Raw genomic sequence first — 15,235 nt, forward strand, 5'->3', positions numbered from 1 at the left:
AGCAAAAAGCAAGGTGGAGCACAGGACAGCTCTGCCAAATGCCGGGAAGAGGGGGTTATGGTTGACTACAGAATGCCTTTAGGGCAAAGACAGTTAAAATCACACGGAAAAATCTGCTGTCTGTCACACTAGACGTGCTTTGCATTATTGACATTTTTTTAACGGTGGCCTGACAAAACAAAAATCAACAAGAACTGAAAAGCAGCTTCTTTTTGTTTTCTGCAAATCAACCAATATATTGTAGCTTAACTGGATACATAACAGCTGTGTAATTTCTCTAAATTTTAACTATGACTGGCATTGTGGAGGCCGGATCAGTGTGAGGTGATAGTAACTTGTAACCACTGGTTAAGAAGTATTTACTAAAAGAGGCATTGTGTGGAGGTTAAGCCACTCAGAAACAGGCAAAAGTTGATGTATATAGGTCAATGCCATTACCAGATGTGAGATGAGGGAGGCTGACTTCCTGTGATACTTCTTTGCTTAACCACAGCTACACTAACACAATAATACACACTGATGCACTTAAGAATGCTGCAGGGCACTAACAGTGAAAATAAATTGAAACCCCATTGGAATGTTTTAGAGAAACACTTTATTTCTTTTATGAAAAGAAACACAAATTTTGCTAACGTTTTCTTGTTACAAAATATATATAATTTACAATAGAGATATAAAAAATATGCTCACAAATACATCAAGTTCACTACATACATTTTAGTACAAAAAAAACCACAACCTCATTTAATCAATTAAAGTCTTGAATGACGTAAGAAAAAAAATCATTCAGTACCTTTAACTGAAATGTTCTGTTAACTTGATGAACAATGAAAGGAAGCACTGAAACAATTGCTTGGTAAATTTATACCAGTTCAGCATGATCTGTAACTTACAAAGGCAGAAATATTTTTATCCATAAAACTTGTGATGCAGCTGAATGAACTTCTTTTTAAGGTCGTCTTCTTCACAAGCTGGAATGTAAAGCCTTGACGTGATGCAACTGCAGCTGATTTGGTTTCAGTTGGAGTTAAGCTGTCAGCCAGTGGAAAGTAAACATTACTTGTAACATTATCTTTCAGTTAATCCGATGCTAAGTATGATGACATTTTGTAAATGCAGCAGTTTTTACTGTAGATGTCAGGTTGACATTTCAAAAAAACTGGACACGACCCCAACAACTTTCCACGTCTACCGCAGATAGGTTAACCACCTGTCATTTCAAAACTGTTAGGGGGTTTTAATGCTGCACCTCCTCTCCCACATAATTTATTTGCATACAGCATTCAGCAATTTCAAGAAGGGTGCCACCTTTTTCCTGTTAACTTAATTCCTTTGCATCACGTACACAGATACGTGTAGGGTAACCAAACATCTACCCATGCAAATCTAGCACACAATCAGTCTTCGAACCAGCGAAATCCAGGTGTCTGCAGATTACACGCTGTAACTGTTAGGAGTTTTTATTCTGACTTTAAGGCACTTAAGAAACTGCAAGATGAGAAACGTTAGCCTCCATATTATTCCAGCAAGTACATAGTTTTCAGTCTTTCACTCTTTGAGTTTACAGAAGCGTCCTTCTAAGCTTCACACAAAATACAGAAGCCCAGAAAAAATTGAGTCCAAGGTTGCATATGTCAGTGCAAATTAATAAAGAAGACGTATTGCTAGCATCATATACATAAAAAACATTGCTTGTTCACATTTGAATTGCATCCTTTGCTCTCTGGTTTGGTATGCTTCATCAAAATGAAATTTGGTGATTCAGTTATATTGCCATAACTGCGCCACACTGTCAAAGATGAGTCATCGTCTTTTATACGCCCCCTTTTTATGGCTCTTTGAAAAAAACAAACAAAACAGAACTGTCTCTCAATAGTGGATGCGCTACATATCCTCTATTCAGCGGGAAACCCATTTACACATTTTGGACACAGTCAGTCAAAGTCTTTATGACTTGAAAAGTTTGGGGTATAGGGCTTTAACTGGAGATGGAGTGGTGATGACGTTTCCAGATGAAATAGTTGTCTCCAGACCCGGTTCTAACTTCTGGGAGGGCACCTCAGTTTTACTGAAACTGCACTCCAGGAACGGCATCCCAATCTTCTTCACCTGCCCATCTGAGGTCATTAGACATGGCCGACAGAGGAGCCTCAGAATGGCTCTCCTCATGTCCTTACTGGTCAGTGTGTAGATGATGGGGTTGAGGAGCGAGTTGATAATGGCTACTCCCAGGAAGTACTCAGCCTTGTAGAGCACGGGGCATCCGCGGGTGGGGCAGGAAAAATCTATCAGGAGGAGAATGAAAAGGGGCAGCCAACAGGCGATGAAGACTCCCAATACAATGGTGACTGTCTTGAGGAGAGCAATGTACTTCTCTGACTTCCTAGCTAAGCCCTTCCTTATGCTGCCTGACAAGCCGAGCCGCTGGCGCTGTGTGTTGGTGCGGACGATGCGGAAAACACGCACATAAAGCACCACGATGGCCAAGAGCACAGCACTGAACACAGACACGCAGCACAGAAGGTAGCTTTTGGCATAAAGCGGGAGCACCGTTGAACACTGGTCCAGTCTGCGGATGCAGTTCCATCCCAATATTGGGAGGATTCCCAAAAACCCTGCCACGGCCCAGCTCGCACCAATTAGTGCCAACATGCGTCCCCGCTTTGCCCCATGATACGGCCTCATAGTCACCATAGTGACATGGCGTTCAATCGCAATGGCTAGTAGACTAATTATAGAGGCAGCCAGAGTGATAAAGACCCCTCCCTCCCGGATGAACCACATCAACGGTGTCAGTTTTAAAGTATTTTTTCCCGATAGGAGGATATTGGTCATGTAGGCAATACCAGCCAGCAAGTCTGACAGAGTCAGGTTTCCCAGCAGGTAATACATGGGCAGGTGGAACTTTTTATTCCTCCAAATGGCAAGCAGAACCACAGTGTTCTCCAGGATGATGAGGACACACACCGCCAGTAAGGCAATGCTTTCAGGTTTGAGCTTATCACGGTTGCTCAGCTTCTCAGTGTAGTTGTAATGCTTTTCAATGACAGATTTGTCCTGGTATTCATGGAAGAACTGCAGGTAGAATGAACTTGAGGGAGTAGTGGAGGTGGGGGGTGAAGCTGAAGTCACTCTACTAGAAGAATTTAAAGCCTCCATGCCTGATGTTGCTTTTCTTCTATTCTGTGTGCACTCAGTAGCTACAAAGTCATCTTTGATGATGTGCTTTCAGCAGTAGGAGCGGTGAAGAATTTATCAAATGGATACCCACTCACACAAAAAATGCCAGAGCCCCTTCAATACATAGAGGGATTACATGCAGCATATACAGTGTAATCCTGCAGGATCCTCAGATGTTTTCTTTGCCTCTTTTTGCCAGCAGAGGGTGGTCTTGAGCTCTGCCTGGTTAGAGAGCTTAGACATGCACTGCAAAAAGACATGAGAATAGAGCATAAAAATGATGGCAAGATGAAATGCAGAATCAGCGAAATTGAAAAAAGCTGCTTAAAATTGTCACCGTTTTAAATGTACATATTAAAGTGGATATTTACTGGTCCAATAATCTGACATTTAGCCCAAAAAGATTGAACGCTTCAAATCTGATGAATCCAAAGAAACCAAAGTGTAGGCTGAATATATGAAATCTATTGTTGCATCTTCTGACAGATACATGTACAGGCAGGTATGAATGTATATTCATTTTCATTTAACTAAGGCTTGACCTCTTGTTATTCACTAAAACAGATGAGAGAAAGTAACTCTTGCTGTTTGTGTGTGCTGGGCTGAATAAGATGCAGAGAGCAGAGGGGTAAATTTAATGTCAGACAGACATTTAGGTTTTGCAGCTGTGTATAAACTAAATGCCAGTTACTCTAAGGTTGTTAGACAAGAGCCATCACACTGTGTGGGTTTGATTTGACACACATGCAGCTCATTTTCACTGTGTACATGACGTGTGTTTGAAGCCAACTTCACATATGCAAATCTACTTTAAACCCTCAAAGTTTAATACAGAAACAGCACGTCTGAAGTTTACGCCATTGGCCAATTCCAATATAAATACACTGATGGATTTAGCCATTAGGCTGGATACAGTCAGGGGTGATTAAGTTTACATTCCTTTCAGTCTCTTTTTGCGTGAAGGATTTTTTCCCCCTTTTTCTCGAGTCATGTGTTAACATTTAACAAATGTTCTGGAGGCTTGAACTCATTTAGCTCATTGGCAAGAATTTGGGAAATGAATGCAACATGAGCATAGTGTCTGTGTGTCGGCTCTCTCCATTGTACAGTCATGATTTACATCATGTAGAAAAGTATGAATGAAGATTATAGAAGCGTACCAGGATTTCTGTGTCAAAAATCCTGAGCATTTGTATGCAATAACTAAAGCACTTTTTTTCATTCAAAGATTTCAAATTTCCTGGAAAAATAGTTTTTTTTCCTGTATATCACTTAGAGAGAAATATCTATAAATGTTAGTTAAGATATTTTGGCATCCTTACTTATCCCTGGTATGACAGTGATAAAAAAATACAAAATAAAAATAAAAAAGCAACAGATCTGTAATAATAATATTGTCAAATTTTGAATCAGACATAGGACTCACAAAGAAAGAACGAAAGAAATTACCTGGGAAATGTTGTAGTATTACTTTTATCCTGCACTTCATTTGCTGTTCAGTCATCAGAATCCAGACAAGCACACCAAGTAAGTCACAGTCAAACTGACAAGGCAGAGGGAGTGAAGTGCGACCTTAGCTGAAACATGCAACAGCTTTGGGGGTTGGTCTTAGCCTGAACTGTCTCTCCTCCTTACATTCCCTCTCTCTTCCTCTCTCTTGCTCACTCTTGCACACTTGCACAGATAGTATGTGTGCGTGAACACATACACAATACACACGGATGTATGCAGCTTCAGATGAGCTGGTGCAGAAATCTTTATCACATTTCATTGTATTCAGTGGGTCTCAATATACTACATCGGTAGTTGTGATTTTAGTTCAAGGTTCATGTTGTGTTAGTGGTGAACCAACAAATATAAATGGGTGATATCAACTGATTTTTTCTTATTTCATCACAAAGCCTTGCCCTCTCTTTAAATATAGAAAACACAATGACAACATAGGAAATGTTTCTGGGTCTCTGATTAAAATCTAAACTGCCCTCATTTCCCTTTAAGGGTTAGCGCTATTATTACAGGTGCTGTTAAATAAGGGGAAAAAAATCCAAAATGACTGCCAGCACTAGGGAGAACACTGACTTAACACATACATAATCAGAATTTGAATCATTTTTAAGTATTTATGTGTTCCCATGAATAACTACAGATAGATTTAATGCCACTGAAACTTTGCACCTACTTGGAAAAACACTGGAAGAACCAGTTTTGAACACTGCAGCAACAGTCCCACTCTGGGCCAAGTGAAATAAGGACATCAAGTTTTTTTTTTGTCAAGTTCCACAGAAATTCGATTTAGTTCTCCCATGGCTATCTGTTCTAAAAACTTTACTTTTACAGTGAGGGAAGTGAAAGGAATCTGATTCACATGGTTAAAGCCCACAGTGGCATCCCAGTTCTCAGAACCTGATTGTAGCATGCTTTGACACGCTTCAGCAGATTATCTGTGAAACCTCCCCTGCAGGGCCTGCAGACCGTTTATCAGAGCTAAACAAAGCAGGGGTAAGTGTGAAGTAAGTTAAACAAAACTTTTGTTGGTTTGTTGTGGGTTTCAAAGCTGACACTTGGAGTTGTGCAAATGCACACACTGCTCTGTAGAAGGAGAAACACTCAAAGTGATTGAATGCATGTGAAAAACCTGTGTAACTCAAACAACTTTCTCTGCCCACAGGTTCTGACAGTTCAGATTCCTGCTCTTTATCCGGCTGTTCCTCTGATTCGTTACACCACGGTATTCAAACAGAGGCTTCCTTCTACCGAACCTGTTTGGTGTGGCAAATATAACTGGTTTAGCTAAAGGATTTGCAAGCTTCTTTGTGTATATCTGTGTCAGCATGTGGGCAGTGTACGACACAACAATATGTGTTTGTGTACTGATAGCATTAAGGGTTGCCTCACCTGATAAAGGCCGTTAAATGTGACTGCTCACATGCTGGCATGCATTAATGAACCAGTGGTCACTCCAAAGCAGCCGTTAAAAAAGGGGCAGTATACTCAGCAGTAGAAACACGATTTTATTCCAGGTATAGCACAAACTTCCTTCTTCACAAAGGTGACTGTGAGCTATCTGAGTTACTGCAAAGTCAGCAGGTTTCCATTCCTCTGTTCCATCCAGTTGATGTTGATATTATTTCCAGTGTGTTTGCACCTTTTATCTGTTTGTAGGGCAAGTAACACACAAAAGTTTCTTATCTGGTCTTGATGTTTTTATGCGTTGGTGTATAAGTTACATGCTTTACTCACACTTCCTGCTGTCTGCACCACTGCGTGTAGGGGGGATTCCTATCAGGATATCATTAAGAGTAATATCCTATGGGGGTGAAAACACATCAAAGAGAGAAGGTGTGGGTGTAGGACACTTATGCTCATTTTGTTTTGAATGCTGACATGTATATATTTTTGAGATCTTTTACTTTTTTATAAACAACTGAAACATACACTGTATGGCTCTTCCTCCTGACATGTATTTTTGACATATATGTCTGGCCACACACACACACACACACACACACACACACACACACACACACACACACACACACTCTTTCAGCTAAACTAGGTCTACTTGGGTGTGGATTTAATGTTGACTTATGACCGAAAGGATCTGTAAAGGAGGTTTATTTCACTGAGCCCCAGCCAACTTGCTGATTTGATTCTATTGAAGGAGTAATGGCTTCTCTAAGCTGTCTGCATGATGTTTCAGCTGTAGTGTTAATATTCTAAAATCCCTGATGTTTTGCAGCCTGTGTGGACAGACATCTCTGTCAAAAGTTAATGAACGCTTGGAAAATCGAGGAAACAAGGACCACCTACAGTCTGAGAGCTAGGAAAATGCTGTAACTCTTATGGCACCATAGTGCATATTTCACTTTGTAAAGGTGAATTTTGGCCTACACATGAACCTGAGCCATACTTCTTTGCAGTGCAATAAAACTTTAAAATATCCCAGACGTTATTTCACTGCTTCAGCTTTTGCTTGTCAGCTTGTCAGGCATTCAGAACGGCTGGGGTTTTGATTACCTAAGAGGAAAAGATATGAGCATGGCATACTGGGCTTTAGAGGACTATCTAAATGGTCTTTGCCTGCCAAGAAGCTACGGTCTCTCTGAGGCTATCGCACAACTGCCCCTCCTGCAATCTATCACCACTCAGGCCTCGGTCCTAATCGACTGATACGTTTTTCAAATCAGGCAAACCAGATCAGGTCTGTAATCCTAGGAAAACATTACTCATTAGTTGCTATTGTGCCCCTTTCTCTTTTATTTCCCTGTAATACTTATGTACACAGCAGCACTCTGTCTCTCTTCTTTCCACATTTCCATTTCAATATATTTTCCAATACATTTCCATACCCAGTCAAAGTATGCCCTCATTGCATGACATAAGACAGTTCAGCCTACTCATCAGTGCATTGTTTATTTGGTTTTTCCAGCCAACTTGCTGTGGTTAAAGGGGCCAGTGAAGGGTGAGGAAGATCTCTGCTCTTTGAAGTGGCAGCAGGGCCCGGTGGCTTAAGAAGGAGGGATTTATTGAGGAATGGGGGGGGCTGTGGGAAAGACAGTGCAAGCAATCTGGTCATCTTCTGACAGCAGCAGTGAGGAACAATGAGTCATCACAATTACGATCCTGTCTTGCAGGAAATGACCACCTAGTGCTCGAATTACAGTGATAACACCAGATAACATCAAAAAGACAAAAAGAAACCAGTGCAGATCCCTGCACATGTTGGAAATGCATGAAAGTAAACTTCTGTTTTCAGGCAACAGACATCCAAACCAATCTGCAGGTTTTATACAGTGGTTTCCATCCTCGACTGCAGGGGTGGTTCAGGTCACTGAGCGCTCTTTTGGTGATCCATTATTTTTCTCTCGGCTTGGCCGTGTTTCAGTGCTGAAGTTTTGTTGGGTGAGCGTGGCTGCTTTCTGGTTGTATTCAGCCCAGCACCAGCCGACTACAGGCCTAATGAGATCCAGATTTGAGAGCCTTTTGGGTTTAGAGTGAGATACTGACACTCTTTTGGCTCCAAAGGGTTGTAACCATACCACTCAACCATCAAGATGCTTTGTTCATTCCTGCAATGCCAGAATTAATGTTCAAACTGTGGTTTGTTTCCCGGCATGGAAATGTTTCAGCCTTTGTCAGTTAGACTTTGCATGCTCACACTTTCACGCATGCATTCGCACATGTCTTATTTCACAAAAAGAAAATAACAGATTTTGATGTAACTGTCAAACCCTCAATGAAATTATAAACTTGGGTTATTTGCAGTTTTTACACAAACATATCTATCTATCTATCTATCTATCTATCTATCTAACTATCTATCTATCTATCTATCTATCTATCTATCTATCTATCTATCTATTACCTTAAACTTCAGGTGGCAATAATCATAAATTACAATTACAACACGTAGTGTGAAAAATGGTGCTCACCAAGACAACACCAGAAATCATCCACCTCTGCAGTTTGACTAAGCACTTGGAGTGTGTTATCATCTTTCAGCTTTTGTTTTGGTTCACTCTCAGTCCTCAGATCAGCTCTATTTCCCTTAAGCAGCTGTTCTCAGTGGAATAGTTTAGAAATCCCTTTGGACCATCTGCCCTGCATCAAAGCAGACATACTAAAGAACCTGTGTTCTATTTGTTTGCGTAGCTTTCTGGTATTATGGGTATTCAACCCAAGCGGAAACTACCGAGATACATTTGTGAAATCTTTTAACAAGCTCAGATTATGATAAGTGACAAAGACCAAAAAGAGGAAGATCAGGAAAAAAAGTGTAACAAACAAGTCAACACCTAAGATCATTGTACAATATGATTTTTTTTAAATGAAGATAAATAGCCAACATTTTCCAGTTGTTTTGAATATTTTTCACACTGCCTAAGTGGTAGTTACAATACAGCTTTGTGTGTAGTTCCCATTAAATGCAGCTATGACCTTAATGCTTATTTACTGTATAGTTCAAGTGACTCACGCTGTTTCTCTTATTGATTTGATTTCCATACAGACAATTCAGTAAACACGGAGGCTAGAGGAGGACTGTATCAGCTTTGAGAGCTTCTTGGATTCATTGCACACTTATGAAACTGAAGAGCTGCTGGACCTGCTCAAGATGCATGAAGGCATAGTCATAGTAGAGCATTTAGCTGATAAAAAACAGACATTTCCCTTCAGAGTTGGTAGAGACTAAAGCAAAGTTGGAAAGATACTGAATTTTGGATTTACATACACTATGTGATAAAAAATTTAAATACTACAAATGTTCAGTTTCGTGAAAAATGTGCAAATAAAGTACTGCTGTGTGCTATGTATATTAGCTTTTCTGGTCATCATTTAACACCTTGTATTTCACAGAAAGTTTTTAAAGTTCATACTGAATTTGCAAAATGTATCCTGACATATTGAAACTGCAGCTGAATTATCTTCCAAACATCTTTTAGAAACACGCTCAAACTCATCTTTCCAAACACACATGAATGAACACGAATTCTGCCCTCATGGATATCTCCAGAGACTTGATGGTAATCAGAGGAGATGGGCGGACAAAGACATTACAACCGCACGGCAGCCATACGGATCCTTGTGGGACACTCACGCTTGGTTTTTTTTGCTTGAATGATTCCTGCTCTGTTTCTTTTAGGCCCCTTGAAATTCCATCTTCTTGAAAAAAAAAGAAAGAAAGCGGAGAAAGCACAAACCAGTAAGAATGTAAATGAATCCCAGATATCCAAGCTTTGGCCTCTCTCTGTATCCTGAAATCATTTGTAAGAATGCCGAGCCAAGGCACAGATAAGGTGAGAACAAGAAGAAGGGCTCAGAGACAAGCTCGGACCTGAAAGCTTTTTCTTCTTTTTATTTCTTTCTTCCTCTTTTTAATCTGCTTTTTTATTTAGTAATCTTGACTTCAACACACATTCTTTTCACACCAGTTCTCTTTCTGTTCTTTCAAAATCTCCATTCAGAAAGTGTTTTACAAAGAGAAGGACTCGGGCAAAATGGGCACAGTACCAACTAAGTCAACCAGATGTAAAGTTAGTTTGACTGGAAGTGATTTAAAATAAAATTTCCCTTCCTCTTCTTTTTTCCCCCTCCTGTGTTTATTCCTAAAGTACATACCATTCAACTCACCTAAAGAACTAGCTCCTCATATGTTCATAAAACCAAACTAAACCCTAACTCTAAACCAAACTAAAGTTATGGTGACAGCATTAATCGTCTTTAATATTTGTTTTTGATTAAGTTCAGTGCAGGCAATGACAGTAACTTTCAACCAGGCTTCAAACAAATGAAATTCACTAATAAGAAAAGTTTTATGGTTTTAGCAGCAGGCAATTTCAATAAAATAACTTAAAGATCTGTGTTAGATTCTCAAAATTTCTACTTACTCAGAAGTAATTTAAAATTTGGGGAACTAAAAATTTCGATTCACCTCTGCTGGATATTTTTTTCATCATCAGAAAGAAGCTTTCATATAAATGTGATGACAATCCGTGCACTAGAACTAAGCTAGAACCAGGTGGTTATTAGCTTAGCTTAGCAATAAGGCCAGAAGGCCTGCTTTTACTAGGCACTAAGAAATTACATAGTAAACATACAATATGTAATAAAGAAAAAGATCAATGTGATTTTAAACTTTTAACAGGGATTGAGCCACACTAATAGATTTCTCCTGTTACCATTAGCTATGCTAAGCTAATCATAGCCTAGCCACATTTATGTGCCAAGAAGCAACTTTGAGAACTTTTGCATTGGTGTTTTCATAACTTTGCACTTTGTTAAGTCTGCATTCTCTGTTCTGACATATTTACATAACTATGGATACCTAATATAAAGCATCAGTATATAATTCATTTTTAATTTATTTAATTTATGCTTCAACAAGGATTCTATGCTGTACGTACGGAATAACTGCAAACCTCTCTGAAACCCTACAATGTCATATCCATGCCTCCTCTGTATTTCTGCCTAATTGTTTGGCATAGGTTTTGAATTTATCAGAGTGAGAATAACAATAACCGCCTAAATATAAAGATTAATAATCAATACAAGGATTCACAATTATTAATACATTTCTTGGAATGGACATGATGAAACGCACAAAGAAGGGGAAAAACGGATTATTAATTTTCCCTCTGCATCTTTAAATTATTGAAAAATATTAGCTAATAGTGAAACTAATGATGACGGTTATGCTTTTAAGTTCAAGAGGATCTTTGTTTAAATATCTGCTAGTCTATCACATCCCACACTGCTAAGCTCACTTTTTGTGTCATCTCTCTGGCTAATCCATTTTTCTTGTTCAACTTCTGCTAAACAATCCGCCTCTGTTCTTTGTGTTTAAATCTTGGTGCTTATCTGTCATTTAGCTTTCTACACTCACATTTAAGTGACTCACTTCCTTCACATCTTCACTTTATCCAAGTCTCCTGCTGCTTCATTTCCACCAACATCAGTGTCTAGCCATAGAGGGGTCCTGTCTTATTTCCTACTATTGTTATACTTCACTTTGCTCTGTAACTTCATTTGAGTCTAACTGCCAAAAAATGACTGTTCAAATTCTTTACTTTGATAAATTATGTTCTGTTCTTTCAAATCATATCCCTTCTTTAAGAAAAATAACTGTGCAGTGCATTGTAGCTGACACATTATTGTTAACAGATAATCAAGGCTCCTATACGTAATCCCTTTTTCTTTGCCACCCTGTCAAATATCAGTCAGTACTCTTTATTTTTGTTGGTAGTTCCTTGAGTCATCCCCCTCGAAGTTCAGAAAAGTTTGACCCTCTTCTGAACTGCTAAATGTCATTCTCTGTCATTATATCTGTGGACTTTCCTTAAAGTAAAGTGTAAAGTAAAGTGTGTTGTGTTAGTCCCCGAAGGGAAATTACTCCTCTGCATTTAACCCATTCACCCAGTGAAGCAGTGGGCAGCCACCAATGCAGCGCCCGGGGAGCAGTGTGTAGGGACGGTACCTTGCTCAGGGGTACCTCAGGGTAGCCGTTCAGTAGAGTCGAACCTCCGACCTTCCGATCATGGGGCAGACACTCTACCTACTGAGCTATCCCTGCCTTAAGAGGGCGACTTACAACATGTCCATTGGCCCAGTTGTTTTTATACTAACAAATGCAAGTTGCTGATGGGATTTGTATAAGAGTTTGATTCATGGTTATTCACACAGTCATGTTTCTGTTTAAAACAACTTGTCCGCATCTTGAAGTGCTTGTGCCAAAATATTAAATCAAAGCGTTGTTGTATGACATATTTGCTGGAAGCAAAACATCAAAAAGCAGTAGCAAGCCTCAGGCTTGTCCCAGGCCTGATGCTCTTAATGTATTTGGCATTTTGCCCTCTGATTGTGTTGTTTTGCACACACACAACAATTTGGCTTGTTCAGATATATAGTGGGAGGTTTTATCAGAGGAGCTGCATATATCTGTCACATCTTACACTTGTGATTTTTAGTCAGATAAAAGTGTGAAGGGAAAATAATAATAAAAACTCAAATTCATATTCATGCACATGAAGGCTGCATTGCCTCGTACGTAAAGCTTCATGTGAACTCTCTTATTGCCTGGCTTCTGTTAAAAGACATCATGGCTCTTTCAGTAAGCCCATTAGTAAAATTTGATGTTCTGATGTCATTCAGCTTCTGCAAACAATTACCCGCGGTTTAGATAAATTCAGATACTGAAACTTCCTTGGTTTCTGAGCCTCCGCGTCTATGTGCCAGTCATTCGTGTCCTTACCCCCTTTAAACCACTCTCACCCCCCCAGAAACCACATTTCCAAGCTGCTTGTTCCATTGCAACCAATTAGATGTAAGGTCACAAGCACACCAGCAGCTGGGTCCTGTTTCAGTGCAGTGCAAGTTCAGTACAGGTTTCAGTAAATGGGGTGCCATGAGTGCAACCCCAGATTGCACACGAATACAAACCAGCTGGCCTCTGCAGCTAAATTGCTCTACGGTGAAAAGTAAAGTGAAGGGAATTTGAATCGATTAGAAAAGCTCTGAATGTGAACTGCAGTGTTTCCTCTTTCACTTTGAGTGATTGCAACAACACAACCATTACTCTGGCCTATACATTCACATATATAGCCTTGCATATACATAATTTCTTCTTCTATAACCATGTTTGACTTTGCATCTTTTAGGCGACCCATCTCCTTTGCTTATGTTTTAGTAGATCAGAAATAGACTCCGCTGACATTCAGAGGGAACAGAAGAAACCTCTAGAGAAATAAAGTTCCTGTCCAACTTCCTTCTACTGAGAATTCATTGTGGATTTAACTGCTTTTAACCCATAAATACTTGGTATTCTGACTTCTTATTAAACTGTTTTCATTTATTTCTGAACCCTATCAAGTTACTTGCTGCTTTGTCTCCAGACAACTCCGTTTCTTGCAGTTCATCTGTGAGCTGCGCGCAGCTGCAATCAAAGTTGTCAAGTTTTGTCAGAGCAGGGGTTTCAAATCAGGCATCGGTCCTGGGGTTCACATGCCTGAACTAAACATTGCTGGCCTTCAAAATATGACTCAAACACTTTGGCAAGACTGTCAAAACTTTTGCTCAAACCCACAGAACGTATAAATTCCTGTCAGGATACAAAAGTTTCCAAACCTATGAAATAAGCCATGGTGAATTACAGAGGAATGTGTAGAACATGATCCAGAAGATGCAAAAAAAAAAAAAAAAAAAAAAAAATCTGTTCTATCTCACTTTCAAACCAGTTCAGGGGGAATTTTGAGAGATATGTTGGGAACAATGTCGTTGAAATCCCGTATTTATTATTTTGTCTGCACATAGTTGGGCTTCAGTACCAGTCAGCTCTGTGGGACTGCAGAGATCAGAGGGTCACTGTGAGTTTCAGACCCATGTCTTATTTTGGTGTTTTGTTTGGGTGCTTTACAGGAGGGAGGGTATTTTAGTTTTCCAGTGACTGATAGGCCTCGCTGTTTACAGAAGCATAATTATTCGAGTCACTGCCCAACATACTGTTCCCAAATAGGTCCCTATGGTCCCCATATAACTGCTCGAGGCTCGGTGAAAAGGAAGTTGCTAGCTGCTATAAAACCATTTTACTGTTTACTGCTAAGTCTGCCATTGCAAAGTCCTCCGTGTTTAATGTGTGCATCGAAAAGGATTCATAGAGCCAGAGGTATTTTAGCATTTTAGCTGCAAAACCTGCCAGTTGAGATGGATTTCACAAGTTTCCTGATGGGCCTCTGACATTCCCACTGGGATTTGTCATCAGGGACGTTTCTCCTTTTCCCCCCTTCTAAAAGTAGGATGTCAGGAGGCATTTAGAGGGTTGCGAGGGCAAAGGAAGGGGGGAGGGAGGAGGAGACGAAGGGATAAATACAAAGAAAGTCACTTTGAAGAAGAGAGGGAGACAAATCTGGAAAAAGAAAAAAAGGTAAACACATACAGAGATGAAGGCATAAAAATTTAAACATAAGCCAGAAGCACATTACTTTTTTTTCTCCCGAGTCGCCCGTAAAGCAGCTTTAATGAAAACATGGGAAAGAGCTGTGATCGTGTCTCTCGGTGAAAAGCCAGGAATATGCCAGTGCCTGAAGAGAAATGGCACTCTTCTTTAAAGCTTGTTTAGACTAGAGTGCAAAAAGATCTTCCATAATTTCTCATGCTGTCGTCTGGTGTCTCCCTCTACAACCTGAACCTTCCTGATCATCCTCTTCTCTGACTGCTGCTCTCTATAGAGTTTAATAGTGAATTGTTTGTTTTTTCACATCTGCGCCTGTTTAATCTGGAAAACTCACAATCCCCTGCAACACTCCGCGACAAAGACTGTGTGCAGAACAGGCTCTTACAAGAGTTTTTTGTTTGATTTAAATCAGGAGATTTGGTCTGTATTTACTTGTTCTGCAGCAGTTTGTTTTGCTGCCAGTTCAGATGGACATTATCATTGAAACTTTGAGGAGGAGGAGGAGCATACAAGATGGAGATGCAGTATGATGAAATACAAACTGTGTGCGTCCCCTCAGTTGGACATGCTGGAGGGCTATTTCCCCACCAGGAGTGGGGGATGTTTATTTAC

At 39.9% G+C, this 15,235-nt stretch overlaps 1 protein-coding gene across 1 annotated transcript; it reads right to left on the reverse strand.

Moving 5' to 3' along the window:
• Positions 1-1,445: 1,445 nt before the first annotated feature.
• s1pr5b (sphingosine-1-phosphate receptor 5b) lies at positions 1,446-4,771 on the reverse strand. The gene is made up of 2 exons (XM_003447927.5): positions 4,630-4,771; positions 1,446-3,426 (listed from the first exon to the last, which is right to left on the reverse strand). The coding sequence occupies exon 2, from the start codon at positions 3,157-3,159 to the stop codon at positions 1,948-1,950; it is 1,212 nt and encodes a 403-aa protein (XP_003447975.1). The 5' UTR covers positions 3,160-3,426; positions 4,630-4,771; the 3' UTR covers positions 1,446-1,947.
• Between the last annotated feature and the right edge of the window lie 10,464 nt (positions 4,772-15,235).

Source organism: Oreochromis niloticus, linkage group LG6 (genome assembly GCF_001858045.2).
Source record: "Oreochromis niloticus isolate F11D_XX linkage group LG6, O_niloticus_UMD_NMBU, whole genome shotgun sequence".
NCBI lineage: Eukaryota > Metazoa > Chordata > Actinopteri > Cichliformes > Cichlidae > Oreochromis > Oreochromis niloticus.

Excerpts from the sequence above, each read along its gene's own strand:
- s1pr5b (XM_003447927.5), bottom strand. The coding sequence starts at position 3,159 with ATGGAGGCTTTAAATTCTTCTAGTAGAGTGACTTCAGCTTCACCCCCC.